Raw genomic sequence first — 19,379 nt, 5'->3', positions numbered from 1 at the left:
TGACATCTCCCACATATGATGCACCTGGAAAGGATGCACAACTTTGACAAAAGTCCCCTGAGTCACTATAATAGTCACTGAATTGAATGAGTGGGTAAAGCTTTGAGTATCATCTAAAATAAAGCCTTATTTTATTATAAGAAGTAGTCTATAATATCCTGACCACATAATTGCTTAAGTTTATTTTTAGTACATCCAGTGACAGGAAATTTACTAAACTCATTATTAAACTAAAATTGGGTACAAACACACACACACACACACACACACACACACACACACACACACACACACACACACCACTGCTTGGAGTAATGGATACAGAAAATCACTCAGTTGTGACAGAGTTTATCTTTGTGGGCATCACTCAAGACCCTCAGCTGCAGATCATCTTTTTTGTGGTCTTCCTCATTGTCTACCTGGTCAACGTGGTAGGGAATGTTGGCATGATCATCCTGATCATAACAGACAATCAGCTTCACACTCCCATGTACTTTTTCCTCTGCAACCTCTCCTTCGTTGACCTGGGCTACTCCTCTGCCATTGCTCCCAGGATGTTGGCTGATTGTCTGACCAAGCACAAAGTTATCTCTTTCGCCAGCTGTGCCACCCAATTTGCTTTCTTTGTGGGTTTTGTGGATGCAGAGTGCTATGTTCTGGCTGCCATGGCCTATGACCGATTTGTGGCCATCTGCAGACCTCTTCACTATAGCACTCTCATGTCTAAGAAAGTCTGCTTGGCCCTGATGCTGGGCTCTTACCTGGCTGGCCTGGTGAGTTTAGTGGCCCACACTTCCCTCACTTTCAGCCTCAGTTACTGTGGTTCCAATATCATCAACCATTTCTTCTGTGAAATCCCACCACTCTTGGCTCTCTCTTGTTCAGATACCCACATCAGTGAGATACTGCTGTTCAGCTTGTGTGGCTTCATTGAGTTCAGCACCATCCTTATCATCTTTGTTTCCTATGCCTTCATCCTCATTGCAATCATCAGAATGCGATCAGCTGAAGGCCGCCTAAAGGCTTTTTCCACCTGTGGGTCTCACCTTACTGGTGTCACCCTCTTTTACGGTACAGTCATGTTCATGTATCTGAGGCCAACATCCAGCTACTCCCTGGACCAAGACAAGTGGGCCTCTGTGTTCTACACTATTATCATTCCTATGCTGAATCCTTTGATCTACAGTTTGCGGAACAAAGATGTGAAAGCTGCTTTCAAAAAACTGATCGGAAAAAAACCTCAATAATTATGAGAAATTAAAATCCAATTTTCTAGAGGTAAATGGAAGTGACAGAAGGAAGTTGCGGGATATTTTGACTGTAAAATGTCAAGTTCCTGTCTCCTTGCTGAGCAAGCTTGGATTTTCTAGAACTTTTGCAAGCTGAATCTTGTCAAGTTTCTACAGCTACTAAATGGGTGGAAATTATCTCATTTTACAGTAATACAATTAAAGCTCTAGCAGGTCAACAAACATATCAAAATTAATAGAATATAAACCTGACCTGAGGGTCACACTTCTCATGGCGAACATTCAGGTTATGAGTTACCCAGAAAACAATCTATATACAGATTCTGTGTCATTTTAGCTGTGTAATCTTAGTCAAGTTATTTGATATCCCTAAAATCAAGTTACCTTAATATCATTAAAAAATTTAAAGTGGTTTGAGAGCTCTACACCTTTGTGTAATGTGTTTTGATCAAATCCACCTCCCATTTCCTCCCCTCCCATTCCTTCCCTATCTATTTTTCCCTTCAAATTTCATATACATTTTTTAAGTCACTGAGTCCATTTAATGCTGCCTAATGCGCAGCTGCATAGGGCCATCCACTGGAACATGGGTAGCCTCTGAGGAGCTGCACTTCTAAAGAAAACGTATACTCCTACCCCCAGCAGTCATTAATTGCCAGTAGCTCCTGATTTGGGAGTGAGACTTTGTGGCCCACTTTCCTGGGACATCTGTGCTGCGATTCTGTCTGGCTTGATCATGTGCAGGTCTTGTATGCACAATCACAGCCACTATGAATCCATGTGTGCATTTATCCTGTCATAGTCAAAAAATAGTGATTTACTGCAGACATCCACTACCTCAGAGTCTTAGAATCCTGTTCTGTAACAATCCCTGAGCTTTGAGAAGAGAAGAGTGCATGTTTAGAGAATAAGACATGGGAATGCTCAACTCTAAATCGAAAACCTTATAACATTTTAAAGCTTAGACTACTACACGACTAGGTTTCCATCATACAAAATACACCAATAAGACCCACAGGTGGAAAAAATAATTATGTTTCTTTTTAATCTACCTACCCATATTTATGGCTGTGCATAATCACACCACCAATGTGTGATGACAGGATGAATAGTTGTAATTTTTTATTTATAGAGAAAATTTATTGTGAGTGATATGCAATATTTTATATTTTAGACTTAACAATAGTGAAATACAACTACGGGCATTTTGATTAGTAGTTTACTGTCTGTCTACGTGTATGTAGATATGCATGTACTTGTGTGAATGCAAATGTGGAAGCAGAGGTCAGGCATAGATGTCATTCTTCCAGGGTGATGGACTTGCTTTTGAAACAGGGTCTCTCACAAGCCTGGTGCTCCCTGAGTATAGCTAGGTTGTATTGCCAGTGAGCCTGGGTAACCTGCAGGTCTCTTCCCTGGCAGTATGTCTACACTTAGCATTTCTTCTTTAGTTACTACATTTTTATTATTTAAAACTAATTTTTTTGATATTTCTTATTCTTTTTTTGTTTTTGATTTCTTTTATATGTTGGGGTTTTTTTTGTTTCATAATTTAATTTAATTTTACATGTCAGCCACAGATTCCCTTGTCCTCCCCCCTCCCGTTTTCGCCCCACCCCCACCCCACCCTGCATTCCCTTCAGCCCATTCCCCCCATTCCCATCTCCTCCAGGGCAAATACTCCCCTGGGGATTGAGTTCAACCTGATAGATTCAGTCCAGGAAGGTCCAGTCCCCTCCTCCCAGGCTGAGCTAAGTGTCCCTGCATAAGCCACCGGTTCCAAACTGCCAGCTCATGCATTAAGGACAGGTCCTGGTCCCACTGCCTGAATGCCTCCCAAACAGTTCAAACTAATCAACTGTCTCACTTATCCAGACGGCCTGATCCATTTGGGGGCTCCTCAGCTATTGGTTGATAGTTCATGTGTTTCCATTCGTTTGGCTATTTGTCCCTGTGCTTTTTCCAATCTTGGTCTCAACAATTCTTGCTCATACAAACCCTCCTCTTATTTGCCAATTGGACTCCTGGAGGTCCACCTGGGGCCTGGCCGTGGATCTCTGCATCCAGTTCCCTCAGTCATGGATGAGATTTCTAGCATGACAATTAGGGTGTTTGGCCATCCTATCACCAGAGTAAGTCAGTTCAGGCTATCTCTCACCCATTGCCAGTATTCTATTGTGGGGATATCTTTGTGGATTTCTGGGGACCTCTCTAGCACTTTGCTTCTTCCTATTCTCATGTGGTTTTCATTTATTGTGGTCTCTTATTTCTTGTTCTCACTCTCTGTTCTTGATCCAGCTATGATCTCCTGCTCCCCTAAGCTCTCTTTCCCTCGAGCCTTGCCCTTCATTACCCCCACTCATGTCCAGGTTGTTTATGTAGATCTCATCCATTTCTCTGTCATTGGGCAATCCCTGTGTCTTTCTTAGGGTCCTGTTTTCTAGGTAGCCTCCCTGGAGTTATGAGTAGCAGTCTAGTCATCTTTGTTTTACATCTAGTATCCTCCTATGAATGAGTACATACCATGTTTGTCTTTCTGAGTCTGGGTTACCTTACTCAGGATGATTTTTTTCTAGATCCATCCATTTATGATTTTTTCTAGATCCATCCATTTGCCTGCAAAACTCATGATGTCATTGTTTTTCTCTGCTGAGTAGTATTCCATTGTGTATATGTATCACATTTTATTTATCCATTCTTCAGTTGAAGGGCATCTAGATTGTTTCCAGGTTCTGGCTATTACAAACAATGCTAATATGAACATAGCTGAGCAAGTGCCTTTGTGGTATGATTGAGCATTCCTTGCGTATATTGTCAAGAGTGGTATAGCTGGCTCTTGGGGGAGATTGATTCCCAATTTTCTAAGAAAACACAATATTGATTTCCAAAGTGGTTGTACAAGCTTTCATTCCCACCAGCAGTGGAGGAGAGTTCCCCTAGCTCCACATCTTCTTCAGCATAAGCTGTCTTCAGTGTTTTTGATCTTAGCCATTCTGACGGGTTTGAGGTAGTAGGTATGTCAGAGTCATTTTGATTTGCATTTCCCTGATGATTAGGGATGTTGAGCAATTCCTTAAATGTCTTTCAGCCATTTGAGCTTCCTCTGTTGAGAATTCTCTGTTTAGTTCGATAGCCCATTTCTTAATTGGACTGTTGGGCATTTTGATGTCTAATTTCTTGAGTTCTTTGTATATTCTGGATATCAGCCCTCTGTCAGATGTGGGGTTGGTGAAGATCTTTTCCCATTCTGTAGGCTGTTGCTTTGCCTTGTTGACTATATCCTTTGCTCTACAAAAGCTTCTCAGTTTCAAAGGTCCCATTGATTGATTGTTTCTCTCAGTGTCTGTGCTACTGATGTTATATTTAGGAAGTGATCTCCAGTGCCATTGCATTCAGGACTACTTCCTACTTTCTCTTCTATCAGGTTCAGAGTAACTGGATTTATGTTGAGGTCTTTGATCCACTTGGACTTAAGGTTTGTGCATGGTGACAGATGTGAATCTATTTGTAGCCTTCTACACATTAATATCCAGTTATGCCAGCACCATTTGTTGAAGATGCTTTCTTTTTTCCATTGTACACTTTTGGCTTCTTTGTCAAAAATTATATGTTCATAGGTGTGCGGATTAATGTCAGGGTCTTCAATTCGATTCCATTGGTCGACATGTCAGTTTTTATGCCAGTACCAAGCTGTTTTTATTACTGTAGCTCTATAGTGAAGCTTGAAGTCAGGGATTGTGATGCCTCCAGAGGTTGTTTTGTAATTTTTATGCTGTAGTTGAAGATAGAAGTATTTCCATAAAGTTGTAATTACCAGAAATTGTGGCTAAAAATTCAATCATCATACTTTTGATCCCAGTCCTACCAACTGTGTCAGTTAAATTTCTTGGTATCTGTGTACTTCCATTTTTTCATCAATAGAATGAAGACTATATTTATATTTTATTAAAATTATGAGTATGAATAGTTAATAGTTCAATAAATCCCTTATTGTTGAAAGGACTGAGCTTTCTTTCACTTATTAAACTTTTTGACAGTAATTATACAACAGTAAATACATCAATCATATTCTCCATAATAAGTTGTAAAATTCACAATCATTGGTATCTTTAACATTAAAAGAGAGTTTGTATCACTTTCTTAGTGGCAATAAGGAAAAAAACTGGAGGAAATTGGCACAAGTCGAGACAGTAACATGACATAAAACTGAGATTAAGCTGCACTTGCTCTATATTTGAACTATATGACCTCAGGTGAGAATGTTTTTAACAATCAATAGTTAAGATTGATAGAAAATAAAAGATACACAATTCAATGGAGTTTATCCTTTTAGGAAAATACAAAAATTGCAAATATCTTACATCACAGGAAATCTAATGTTAAATATTAAGAAAGAATCACAAAGTTCTATGTTGATTCACAAAACAACAGTGCATTTTCTCCAGAGATGAGTAAAATATTATGAAGGATAGGGTATTTGAATAATCTTTAAAGCTTGAGCAAAAAAATAAGAAGAAAATGATAGGGAATTTATACTAGTGGGATAAGTCACAGTGTCAGAAACATTTGATCTAGCTGAATGTATACCTTCATTATCTGGTAACAATTTAAGACACATAATTTATTCCTTTGAAAGAAGTTTATATTGTGTGCATAGTAGAGAACAAATTTACTGATCTCTGAAATCATGTCAAATAGCCACCCACACACAGCACTCTACCCTCAAGAAGTCTGTTCTTCCTCTTCATCAGACTTTATTACAGCTTGGAATTTTTGCTATCTGTAAACTCTTGCTTATTCCAATCCCCATTCTCCAAACTCTACAAATTGACATGTAACACACAAAGTTCTATTATATTTGCACCTCCATCATCACTTCTTCACAAATCATTCCCAGACACACACTCCAGGATGTTCTCATCTGTAACTAAATGAGAACTAGGTAAAACAATGTCCTTGAAGAAAGATGCCTCTCTTACTGAATATGGTTTTTGTTGCCACCAGTTGTTCTGGAGAAAATACTGACTGTGCTGCCTCTCTCCCAGACACATACTGAAACATTTGGAAAGCTGAAATTTAGTATGTTTAAATAATTCCATATTAATAAATGGTGACATTCCAATGTGCTACTACTGAAGCACTGTGTACATAATTCTGCTATAACATGAAGCATCTATAACTTAACATGAAGGCTTCCTTGGGAAACCAGAAAACATATAAGGATGATTAAGGACTAGAAAATATTACTTATGCACTAAAGGTTCATAAGCAAATGAATAGTTATGTCTCATTGGAACAGAAGGAAGCCAATGGAATCCAGGCCAAATTCTCAAACTAGAGAAACATATGAACTCCTGAAGGGGTGTCAGCAGTTCAACTTCGTTCTCTTCTAAGTGAGACTAAGATGTTGGGCATCCATCTTTTCAACATAGCAGTGTTTCAGAATTGGTTGACTGAATGTGCTATCAATTGAACTCTGAACTCTATACATTTGCCAGAACTGTAGCATCAAGCTATATCCTCTGCCCCTAGTAGGACCACTTCAGGAAATGATGAAACCGGAGTTAGAGAGAAATAATTGCTCTTATGACCATGTCCTTAGCTTATGGTACTGTAGGTAGAATTAAAAGAAACTAAAATTCTATTTATTCCTATGTATATCTAATGTGGTGACCATAATTGCTGTGAATCTAGGTATGCAGTAGCCATGTCTTCACTAGATACCTTCTCCCCATCTTCCAGCAGTACTCTCTCTGCTTCTTATTTCTAGATGTTTCCTAGCCTGAAGACAGGATGTGTAATCAAGAGAGACTGCATGCTTTCATAAAATCATCAAAGAATAATAATAAAAACACGTATAACATTAGCATCATAATATTGACCATAAAATTAATCAGGTATAAAATATTGTTCAGGATAAAATTTGACAGGTTTATGATAAATTTACTTTTATAGTTGTTATATGATCCATAAGTAGATAGATAAATAAATAGATATGCTTATCATAAATTATGCTTTCTTTTTTAATGGAAAAAAGCAAAGGTCATTAGCACAAATGATATCCCATGTTATCATGACAAAGTTAGAATCTAGAAATTATGATTTTGTTCTTTTTAAAAAAAAACCCTCCTGGTTTTTTCAAGATTTTTATCATGAAGGGGTGTTGGATTTTGTTAAAGACTTTTTCAGAATCTAATGAGACCATCATTGGTTTTTGTTTTTTCAGTTTGTTTATATGGTGGATTACATTGACAGATTTTTGTATGATGAACCATCCCTGTATCTCTGGGATGAAACTCACTTGATCATGGTGGATAATCTTTATGTGTTCTTGGATTCAGTTTGGTTTGTGAATATTTTATTGAGTATTTTTGCATCAATGTTCATGAGGGAAATTGGACTGTAATTCTCATTTTTTGCTGTGTGGTTTGGTATCAGGGTTACTATGACCTCATAAAGTGAATTTGACAATGTTCCTTCTGTTGTATATGTTGTGGAATCATTTGAGGAGTGTTGGTATTAGCTCTTCTTTGAAAGTCTGATAGAATTACCTGCTAAAACCGTCTGGCCCTGGGCATTTTTTTGTTTGGGAGACATTTAACCACTGCTTTTATTTCCTTGGGGGTCACATTATAGATCTGTGTAAATTGTTTTTCTGATCTTGATTTAACTTTGGTGTTATCTATCAAAAAAATTGTCCATTTCCTTTAGATTTTCCGATTTTGTGGAGTGCAGGTTTTTGAAGAGTGATGCTTTGGATTTCTTTTGTGTCAGTTGCTATATCCACCTTTCTGTTTTTTATTTTGTTACTTTGGATATTCTCTGTGTCTTTTAGTTGGTTCAAATAAGGATATAAAGGACGTACCTAAACACAATAAACACAAATTACAGCAAGCCTATAGCCAACATCAAATTAAATGGAGAGAAACTCAAAGCAATTCCATTAAAATCAGAAACAAGACAAGGCTGACCACTCTCTATATATTTATTCAATATAGTACTTGAAGTTCTAGCTAGAGCAATAAGACAAATAAGATGATCAAGGGGGTACAAACTGGAAAGAAAGAAGTCAAACTATTGTTATTTGCAAATCATATGATACTTACATAAGTAATCTCAAAAATTCTACCAGGGCACTCCTACAATAAAAACCTCCAGCAAAGTGGCTGGATAAAGATTAACTCCAAAAAATCAGTAGCCCCCGCCCCATATACAAATAGCAAAAAGGCTGAAAAAGAAATCAGGGAAACAACACCCTTTGAAATAGCCACAAATAATATAAAATATCTTGGGACAACTATAACCAAGCAAATGAAATATCTTTATGAAAAGAACTTCTTTGAAGAAAGAAATTGGAGAAGATATCAGAGAATGGAAAGACCTCCCATACTCATGAGTCAATAAGATTAACTTAAGTAAAAATGTCAGTCTTACCAAGCAATCTCTAGATTCAACATAATCCCCATCAAATTCCAAACTCAATTTTTTTACTTTGTTTTATTTTAATTAATTAATTTGTTTATTTTACATCCCAACCACAGTTTCCCCTCACTCCTCTCCTCCAAGTCTCTCCCCCACCCTCCTCTTAGCCCCCCCACAATCCACTCCTCCTTCATTAACACCCAATAACCTAATCACTCATATTCTCATCCCCACCCACCCGCAGTCTGCTTATGAAATCCCTTCTTTTTCTCCTCCCCAGGAAGATCTGAGAATCCCACTTAGAACTCTCATTGCTACCTAGTCTATCTGGATCTGTGGATTACAGTATAGTTATCCTTTATTTTACAGCTAGTATTCAGTTGTGAGTGACTATGTACAGTGTTTGTCTTTCTGGGTCCAGGATACCTCACACAGAATTATTTTTTTTCTATTTCCATCCATTTGCCTGCAAATTTTCTGTTGTCATTTTTTAACAGCTGAATAATAAATACTCCATTGTGTAAATGTGGCTCATTTTCTCTAACCTTTGATGGACGTCTATGTTGTTTCCAGGCCAAACACAATTCTTTTCAAACCTTGAAAAAACAATACTCAACTTCACATGTATAAGCAAACAAAAAAAGCTAAAAAATAAAACAAACAAACAAAAAACATTATAGGTAAAACATAAAGTAATCTTGTACGTCTGGTGATATCACTATCACTGATTTCAAGCTCTCCTACAGAGCTATAGTAATGAAAACCACATGGTATTGGCATAAAACAGACAGATTGATCAACGGAATCAATTTGAATGCCCAGCTATAAATCCACATACCTATGGACACCTGATTTTTGAGAAAGAATCAAGAAATATGCAATAGTAAAAGGAAAACATCTTCAACAAATGGTACTGGCCTAACTGGATGTCAGCATGAAAAAGAATGTATATAGATCCATATCTATCGCCATGTACAAAATTCAAATCCAAGTGAATCAAAGACCTCAACATAAATCCAGTTACACTGAACCTGATAGAAGAGAAAGTGGAGAATAGCCTTGAACACATTGGCACAGGAGACAACTTCCTAAACAGAACATTAAAGCAGGGGCACTAAGATTGACAACTAATAAGTGGACCTCATGAAACTGAAAAGCTTCTGAAAAGTAAAGGCAAAGGACACAGTTAATAAGTCAAAATTACAGCCTACAGAATGGGAAAAGTTTTTTGCCATCTCCAATCTGACAGAGAGCTAATATCCAAAATATATAAAGAACTCAAAAACATAGACAGCAACAAATCAAACAATACAATTTAAAAACAGGACACAGCTGGCTAAGCTAGGACACTCACCTCTGGTCCAGAATTGAAGTCCAGGGCAGGATGGGAGCTGGGGGCCGGTCTCTAAGTCTCAGGAAGTGGCTGGGGTCTCGGGCGGATGGGCATGGGGGCAAGGCGTGGAGATTGCAGGGTCTGCTGGGGGTCTTGGAGAAGGGGATCCTTCCTGGTGGGGCTAGAAGGGAACCTGCCCGGTGGCCAGAACCACCCAAGAAATGCTCAATCATACCACAAGATCAGTTGCTCAGCTATGTTTATATCAGCTTTGTTTGTAATAGCCAAAACCTAAAAACAACCTAGATGCCCTTCAACTGAAGAATGGATAAATAAATTATGGCACATATACACAATGGAATACTACTCAGCAGAGAAAGACAATGACATCATGAGGTTTGCAGGCAAATGGATGGATCTAGAAAAAATCATCCTGAATGAGGTAACCCAGACTCAGAAAGACAAATATTGTATGTACTCACTCATAGGAGGATACTAAAGGTGGAACAAGGATGACTGGACTGCTACTCACAACACCAGGGAGGCTACCTGGAAAATAGGACCCCAAGAAAGACAAGCGGATTGCACAATGACGGAGAAATGGCTGAGATCTACATGAACAACCTGGACATGAGTGGGAGTAATGAAGGGTGAGGATCAAGGGAAAGAGAGCCTCTGGGAGCAGGAGATCCCAGCTGGATCAAGAACAGAGAGGGAGAACAAGGAATAGGAGACCATGGTAAATGAAGACCACATGAGAAAAGGAAGAAACAAAGTGCTAGAGAGGCCCACAGAAATTCACAAAGATACCCCCACAATAGATGGCTGGCAATGGTTAAGAGACAGCCGGAATTGCTCTACTCTGGTAATGGGATGGCCAAACACCCTAATAGTCATGCCAGAAACCCCATCAAAGGACTGAGGAATCTGGATGCAGAGATCCACGGCTAGGCCCCAGGTGGAGCTCCGGGAGTCCAATTAGTGAGAAAGAGGAGGGTTTATATGAGTGAGAATTGTTGAAATCAGGGTTGGATAAAGCACAGGGACAAATAGCCAAACAAATGGAAACACTGTTGCTGGAGGGCTTCTCTCCAGGCTCCACCAAGCCCCGCAGTCCCACAATCCATGTATAAAATAATCACTCAGATGCTTATATTATTTATAAACTGTATGGCCATAGCAGGCTTCTTGCTAACTGTTTTTTTATCTTAAATTAACCCATTTCTATAAATCTATACCTTGCCACGTGGCTGGTGGCTTACCGGCGTCTTTACATGCTGCTTATCCTGGTGGTGGCTGCAGTGTCTCCCCACTTCTTCCTGTTTCCCCAATTCTCCTCTCTCCTTGTCCCGCCTATACTTCCTGTCTGGTCACTGGCCATCAGTGTTTTATTTATATAGAGCGATATCCACAGCAAAACACATGAACTATGAACCAAAGGCTGAGGGGTTCAGGCCAACTGGATCAGGCCCTCTGAATAGATCTCTGAAGTATTCGAAGGCCACCTGGCCAAACATCCCAATTGTCATGCTAGAAACCCATCCAATGACTGAGGGAACTGGGTACAGAGACCCACGGTCAGGCCCCAGGTGTAGTTCCAGGAGTCCAGTTGGTGAGAAAGAGGAGGGTTTGTATGAGCAAGAATTGTTGAGACCAAGGTTAGAAAAAGCACAGGGACAAATATACAAACAAAAGGAAATACATGAACTATGAACCAATAGCTGAGGAGCCCCCAACTGGATCAGGCCCTCCGGATAAATGGGACAGTTGATTAGCTTGATCTGCTTGGGAGGCATCCAGACAGTGGGACGGGGTCCTGTCCTCAGTGCATGAACTGGCAGTTTGGAACCTGGGGCTTATGCAGGGACACTTGGCTCAGCCTGGGAGCAGGGGACTGGACCTGCCTGGACTGAATCTACCAGGTTGAACTCAATCTTCAGGGGAGTCTTTGCCCTGGAGGAGATGGGAATGGGGGGTGGGCTGGGGGGAAGGTGGAAGTGGGGGGAGTAGTGGAGGGGGGAGAACAAGGGAATCTGTGGCTGATATGTAAAATTAAATTTAATAAATAAATTTAAAAAATGAAAAAAAAAAAAAAAAACAAAACAGGACACAGATCTAAATAGTATTCTCAATAGTGGAATCTCAAATGTCCAAGAAACACTTAAAGAAATAGTCAACATCCTTAGCCATCAGGGAAATATAAATCAAAATGACTGTGACATTCCATCTTACACCAGTCAAAATGACTAAGGTAAGAAAAACAAGTGATAACTCACACTGGCAAGGATGCAGAATAAAAACACTCCTCCATTGTTGGTGGGAGTGCAAACTTGAACAGCCACTTTGGAAATTAATTTGTCAGTTTCTCAGAACATTGATAGTAGATCTACTTCAAGACCCAGTGTATATATATATATATCTATCCTGGGTCCATGACCCTACTGTTTTTGTTGATGTCCATGGCTTGTGATACCACTGAAGGTGTTATAAATGCTGGTGGTCTGGGCTGCTACTTGAAACCATGTTGGTGTCTGTCTTCTCTGTTACCAGGGCCATACAGGTATGAAGAATGGTCTTTGCTGCTACTCAGGACCATAGTGAATTCCAAGCCCAAGCTGCAGCTGAGGGCCATGCATGGGTCATTGGTCCTACCACAGCCAGGGATTGTGTTGATATCTGTGGCCTATGTTACCACTGGGGCCATGGTAGAGCTGTCTCTAACCCTCATTCAAGAGGGAGGGATGGCCCTGGCCGTCAGCTGAGGGGGGCAGTCCTGGTGGAATACTAGAATGACCAACTCAGCTACCACCCAGGCCCACATCCAGGGCTTTGAATTGGCCCATCCCAACATCTACCCCATCTAAGACCTATTGGAGCACATGAATGGACCATCCCTTTGGAACCATAGCCCAGGATCTCCATGAATCTGCAACAGCAGGATATCCAAGAGAAGCTTTGGTGAGGATCCAGTATTGATGGTGTACCAAAAGTCAGAGGCTTTGAACCAAACCAACAACCTATTGTAATGAACATGTGCAAGTAAAGCTGTTTAGGCAAAAGGGTATGCTGTGTGCCATGCTGCAACTCCAACGGCCACTATGACAAAAGATAGTGATGGAGAAGTGGGAAAGAAAGAGGAATAAGGTGGGGTTTGTTTGTTTTCTTTTTTCTTTCTTTCTTGTTCTTTGGGGGGTGGGGGTGGGGAAGAGGCTACAAAGGTGGATGGTGGACATGGAAGGACTGGGAAATAAATGGGATTGGTGTGTATGATGTGAAATTCCCAAAGAATCAATAAAATATATGTTAATCAGTAAGAAAAAAAGTGGCCTCTTAAACTGCACTGTAAAACTGATACAACTAAGCTCTGGAAGAAATACAGTTCATAACAAGAGAATATATTCTGTTAATGCTAGATTTTGTTAAAGTATCCATTCTCACAAACACAGCATAACATTTTTTCAATCCCTTGTATGGAATTAGGGGTGGTGGAATAAGATGAAACTGAAAGGAGAGTATTAGAAATTCAGGAGAGAAGACTAGGGAAGAGGAAGATAAAAATGGGTGGTGGGCCAGGCAGTGATGGCACACACCCTTAATCCCAGCACTCGGGAGGCAGAGGCAGGTGGATCTCTGTGAGTTCGAGGCCAGCCTGGCCTACAGAGTGAGTTCCAGGAAAGGTGCAAAGCTACACAGAGAAAACCTGTCTAGAAAAAAAGGGGGGGGGGTGATGGGGGTGAACATAATAGTGCCATAATGAAACTCATTACTTTGTACAATCAGTATAAGAAAATAAAAATAAAGATACCTAAATAATAAAATAAATAAGTAAAATATAAACAAGCATCTTTGAAAGCTATATATTTATTTCCTCTATATGCAGGCTGTGTGTTGCAACAGTCACAAAAAAACATGGGGAATTTACATATCTGGAAACTCGATAGAGTCAATGATCAAATATCCATCATTTTATTAGGTTTAAACTGTGGTTGGTATATAAAATGGAAAAATTAATAAGATTTTTTTAAAAAATACATGGAAAAATGAGTTCCTCTTTGTTCAATGCCAATTATATAGTGAGTAAATTTATTCCTGTAACATTTCTAAAATATTGCATTCCTCTTTCATTCCAGAAGAATCAAATATAAGAAGGACCAAACTCTTGCTTGGCCAGATCAAGATGAGACCTACCAGGTGTCCAGATTATTTTGTTTACTTGATTGCACCTGATCATAGTTTGCTGTGTATGTAAAAACTAATACAGATGATGGGCAGCGCACATCTTTAATCCCAGCAGTCAGGAGGCAGAGGCAGGCAGATCTCTGTGAGTTCTAGTCCAGCCTGGGCTACCAAGTGAGTTCCAGGAAAGGTGCAAAGCTACATAAAGAAAGCCTGTCTTGAAAAATCAAAAACAAAAAACACTAATATAGATGAAAATGTTACTAATGGATTCAGAGAGGCAGGAAATCATTGCCTCCAGTTGTTTACCCAGTGGCTTTGGGCCAAGAAACTGCTTTTACAATATTTGTGAATGTTTAATTCAGGGCTTTTAGGGTTAGGAGGCAACCATCTTTTGTTAACTAGAAGAGAAAACTTTTTGTTAATTAAGAAACAAAATTGCATATCATTAGCAATTTTGAGTTTTTTTTTTAATTAGTAAAGTTTTTTTCTAGATTATCCACTATCAAATTAGCATATCTGTCTTATTTTGTGATATTTGGAAGAATTTAAAATGTGATCCTATCCTTTCAACAAGTTATTCTGAAGAAAATTTATTAATCATGTGTGTTTCCAGACCTGTTGTGCATATTGAGAAAATTTATAAAAATGTTTATAAGTCAAGACAAATAGTAATACTAAAAGTACTGTATAATGAATTGGACTCTTGATTAGTTATTTTGCTTTTTATTTTACTTTCTAAATATTTAAATTTTATGTTTATAGTGATGACCTACATAATCAGAGCTGTCTTTTTACTGATTGTATGTGGCCCTTGAATTTAGGTAGAAGAAATGTTTGTATTACATATGCTAGATATTACAAAAAAATGAATTTCAACTTTTTATTTTTAGTCTAAAGTATAAAATAAACAAGTAAGGAACTCTTTTAGAAGCAGTTTAAGCTAAGTCTAGATCTTACTATTGGTTATATTTTAATACTAATCTATATTTGACTATTTTTTTAATCCAGATAATTATTCCCTTTAGAAATGCCACTGACTTAAAACCTCCAAAATACAGAAAACTGTATTTTCATCAATATGCTAATTGGTGGGAGGGGGTGTTGTATGAATGTATGTGGGGGGTATTAGTCCTTCACATACCATAGAAAAAATTCAAAACCTTATGTTTTGTCACATCAGCCTTCAGAATAGTGATAATAGTAGTAGTAAATGCTAGTCACTGCTCACCATGGCCAGCTAGCTCATGGTCTGGTAGCTCCCTTCCTTCCTGGCCACCTCTTGCTGCTCTTTCCATTGGTTCCAGTTACTGAGCTTTTTCTTACTCTCCCTCTGCTGAGACAACTATTCTATTTCACCATCCTGGTATCCTTCCTTCTGGTTCTTTTTTTGTTTGTTTGTTTTTGGTTTTTCGAGACAGGGTTTCTCTGTGTAGCTTTGCGCCTTTCCTGGAGCTCACTTGGTAGCCCAGGCTAGCCCCGAACTCACAGAGATCCGCCTGCCTCTGCCTCCCGAGTGCTGGGATTAAAGGCGTGTACCACCACCGCCCGGCGTTCCTTCTGGTTCTTTCTTATGTGAGGCTCAAAGGAGGACACCCTGCCTATTGTGTGTCATTGTCATTGTCGATCACTTTCTCAAAATTATAGTCATTCCAAAGTAATAATTGTCAGGAAATAAACATAATATATATTTGTGTATTATAAATAATTATGAAAAATACTTTATTTTAATTAATATGTTATCACATAGTCATTCAGCAAGTTTATAAAAGAATGAAATTATTGATTAGTCTAATACATATGTATGCATATATATTCCTTTATTGAAAATAGATTTTTTTCATACAATATATTCTGATTACTGTTAACCTCTCCCAATTCCACCCAGTTCTTCTCCAACCCCCTTCCCACCCAGATCCAAACTATCTCTGTCTCTCATTAGAAAACAAACAGACATGTAAGTAATAACAATGAAATTAAAATAAAACAAGTAAGTCAGGATGGGACAAAACAAACAGAAGTAAAAATGCCAAAGAAAAAGCACAAGAAACACATATAGATAAAGACACACATTTCCACACACAGGAATCCCATGAAAACACAAAACTAGAAGCCATAATATATATTCAAAGGACCTGTAAATTAACAAAAAAAAAATGCCCTAACAAAACATTGTGAGACAAAGAACCTCCAAACAGGATGTTGAATTCAATTTGTGTTGGCCATTTACTACTAGGCATGCGGCCTACCCTTAAAAGTGGTTTGTTTCTCCATAAGGCTTCCTTGAAGAAAACTACTAATCACTTTCAAGTGGTTATTAATTGGAACTAGCTTTGGGATTAGGGTAGGGGTATGTGTCCACTTCTTTCAGCTCTAGTACCCCAACTAGTGCAAACATGTGCAGGCCATGTGCATGCTACCTCAGTCCCTTGGAGTTCATATGTTCATGGGTAGTGCTGAGTTCAGAAGGGCTTGTTTACTTGGTGTCCTCCATTCTCTCTGGCCCTGACATTCTTACTACCTTCTCTTCTGCAGGCTTCCCTAAAGTCTGAGGGGAGGGATTCAGACATCCTATCAAGCAAGGCCATATGTAATATCACCATGAAGTCTAAACCAAAATGTAGACTATGGAGTCCTGTCTCCAGGGAGACTATAAAACTGTCAAAATTATGGAATCTTACAGCAGAAAAGACCTAACTTGCAATTCTACGTGTGGTGAGAATTTGCATTTCTCTTATCAAAATTATTTACATTCTCTAGGCAGAGGGAAGAGGTTTCATCTTGCTGACAATTTCAACTAATTCATTTTACAACCTGATTCAAGAGATACACACTTTACCAGTGAGTAACAAAATGCATTCATGCAATAAAGGCAAATGTTTTGACACATTAAAGCCCTACTGTGTACTTGGAATAATTTTTTTCCTATTTCTGCAGATAGATTTATGTGTTTCTTTATGAAAAACCATGAAACAGCTGATGATATAAGTATGTTTCATTCTCTCTCTCTTCATACTTAGCTGGTAATTATCTTAGATTAACAGCTGAGCTTTTGGGCCCTTTTACGTTTTCTTTTTTGTGATTGCTCTCCTCAGAGACCCTTTTACATCCTGGTTCCTTAGGCTGTATATTAATGGGTTGAGCATAGGTGTCACTACAGTGTAGAATACTGCAATGACCTTACCACCAGCCCTGGAGGACTTTGACTGTGGTCTCATGTACATAAAGATGGCAGTTCCATAGAATAAGGTCACAACTGTGAGATGGGAGGCACAGGTGGACAGAGCCTTGTGCCTCCCAGAGGCTGATCGCATCCTGAGAACAGAAAGAAGAATTCGGGCATAGGACACAATAATAAGAAGGAAAGGAATGAACACGATGATTATACTGAACACAAAAACCACCATCTCAGTGAGTGAGGTGTCAGTGCAAGCCAGCCTCAGAACTGAAGGAACCTCGCAGAAAAAGTGATTCAGGACATTTGGTCCACAGTAGGGCAAGCTCAAGGTGAGAACATTGATGACCATGGAACTCAGGAAGCTACTGGACCAAGAAATGGCTGCCAGTTGGACACACGTGTTTTGATCCATAATAACAGTATAATGAAGAGGGTGACAAATGGCTACATATCTGTCATAAGCCATGACACCAAGGAGAACACATTCAATCATTCCAAAGGAGAGTGAGAAGTACATCTGGGTAGCACAGCTGGCAAATGGGATGGTCTTTTTACTCCCCACCATGTTGGAAAGCATCTGTGGGACATTGGTAGATGTATAACAGATGTCCAGAAAGGACAAGTTAGTGAGGAAGAAGTACATGGGGGTCTGCAGGCGAGGTTCTATCTGGATGATAGTGATGATGATGATATTGCCCACCACTGACAATATATAGAAAAGCAGGAATACAAAAAAGAGAACCAGCTGTACCTTGGGATCAGATGAAAGCCCCAGAAACACAAACTCAGTCACTGTGAAGTTTGTTTTCATATGACCCATCTCTTCAGGCCACCTTTTACAGAATCAGGCACTCCCCTGAAGACCAAGTTTCTAATTGGGCAGTATATTTTTGACCAGAGATTTAAGAAAATAGTTAAAGATCTTAGTGTTGGAAGGGATTTTAGTATTCTGAACCTTAGTGCAATTGGAAAGCTGCCTTCAGCTTCTGGAGAGGGTTTTCAGATGACATCACAATGCTAATTCATAGTTCAATGTAATTAATCAGAATTATTGCCATTTCTAAAAGAGAATTTCATTTTGCCAGCCAATAATTACCCCATGTTCTATTCATTCTCTGAATCCTTTGTCATAAATCACCTACTTCAAAGAGATACAATTCAGAAGGGCAGGAGGGAATAGCATTCATAGAGACAGTAATGAATGCTACTGCTCTGTACATGACCTACTAATCAGTAAGTAAAACCATGGTGGCAACATATGCCACCTCATAGTTCCCTGCAGTGTCTTACACTGCATAGCCACCCTGACACAGAGAAGAACAAAGGCTGAAAACCAGTTGAAGTAGGCATAAGGCACACTAATAACTGGTTCTCCTCATTTCCCTATGTTCATACTATGTGATAGAGAATGGCCTTATTACATTTAAATGATAATAATACTAATAAACAATAACAATAATGATAAATAATTTGTGAGAATTTTAAAAATTAAAGAAAATAATGCCTGAATAATCTTGTGTAGCAATAAGGAGAATACAAAAAAATATCTGATTCTGGTACTACCAACAAAATATGATGGCGCTACATTTACCTGGAATTCACATCTATGATTATAACCAGTGGAAATGAATAACTTTACTGAAAAGGATCTAAACATGTTAAAGTTAGTAGGACTTTTTACAGAAAGCTCCTTAGGCTCTTCCTATTTGCCTCAAGAATATACACAGTGTTATATTTGTCTCACCTCATTCCAGCCCATTTAAGAGAAATAACCTAGAAATATATGAGATAGCAAAGAAATCTTGAACACAGACACATTGCTGAGGAGTATCTGCTAACCATTCACCCATCCATTTGTCCATTCTGTTTTCATTATCTCATCTTCTTGTTCATTTCTTCCTTTTGATATTATTTTGATACTTTGCATCAGATGTCTGCACACTGGTAGATATAATAAATACTCTTGGTTCTCTAAATGATTGTGTTGTCCATGGGAAGATATAAAGAATGAAGTTTTATG

The 19,379-nt window shown here is 38.8% G+C and overlaps 2 protein-coding genes across 2 annotated transcripts; one reads left to right on the top strand and one right to left on the bottom strand.

Moving 5' to 3' along the window:
• Positions 1-314: 314 nt before the first annotated feature.
• On the top strand, positions 315-1,247 carry LOC114710140 (olfactory receptor 1019). Its single transcript, XM_028894228.1, has one exon. The coding sequence runs from the start codon at positions 315-317 to the stop codon at positions 1,245-1,247; it is 933 nt and encodes a 310-aa protein (XP_028750061.1).
• Positions 1,248-17,243: 15,996 nt separating this feature from the next.
• On the bottom strand, positions 17,244-18,179 carry LOC114710082 (olfactory receptor 10A7-like). Its single transcript, XM_028894152.1, has one exon. It carries the CDS (start codon positions 18,177-18,179, stop codon positions 17,244-17,246), a length of 936 nt encoding a protein of 311 aa, XP_028749985.1.
• Positions 18,180-19,379: the final 1,200 nt, after the last annotated feature.

Source organism: Peromyscus leucopus, chromosome 4, assembly GCF_004664715.2.
Source record: "Peromyscus leucopus breed LL Stock chromosome 4, UCI_PerLeu_2.1, whole genome shotgun sequence".
Taxonomy (NCBI): domain Eukaryota; kingdom Metazoa; phylum Chordata; class Mammalia; order Rodentia; family Cricetidae; genus Peromyscus; species Peromyscus leucopus.
The sequence above is the reverse complement of the archived record's forward strand: the minus strand, read 5'-3'. Positions and strand labels throughout refer to the sequence as shown.

Bases quoted from the DNA above. Each gene is read 5' to 3' on its own strand.
- LOC114710082 (XM_028894152.1), bottom strand. From the start codon at position 18,179: ATGGGTCATATGAAAACAAACTTCACAGTGACTGAGTTTGTGTTTCTG.
- LOC114710140 (XM_028894228.1), top strand. From the start codon at position 315: ATGGATACAGAAAATCACTCAGTTGTGACAGAGTTTATCTTTGTGGGC.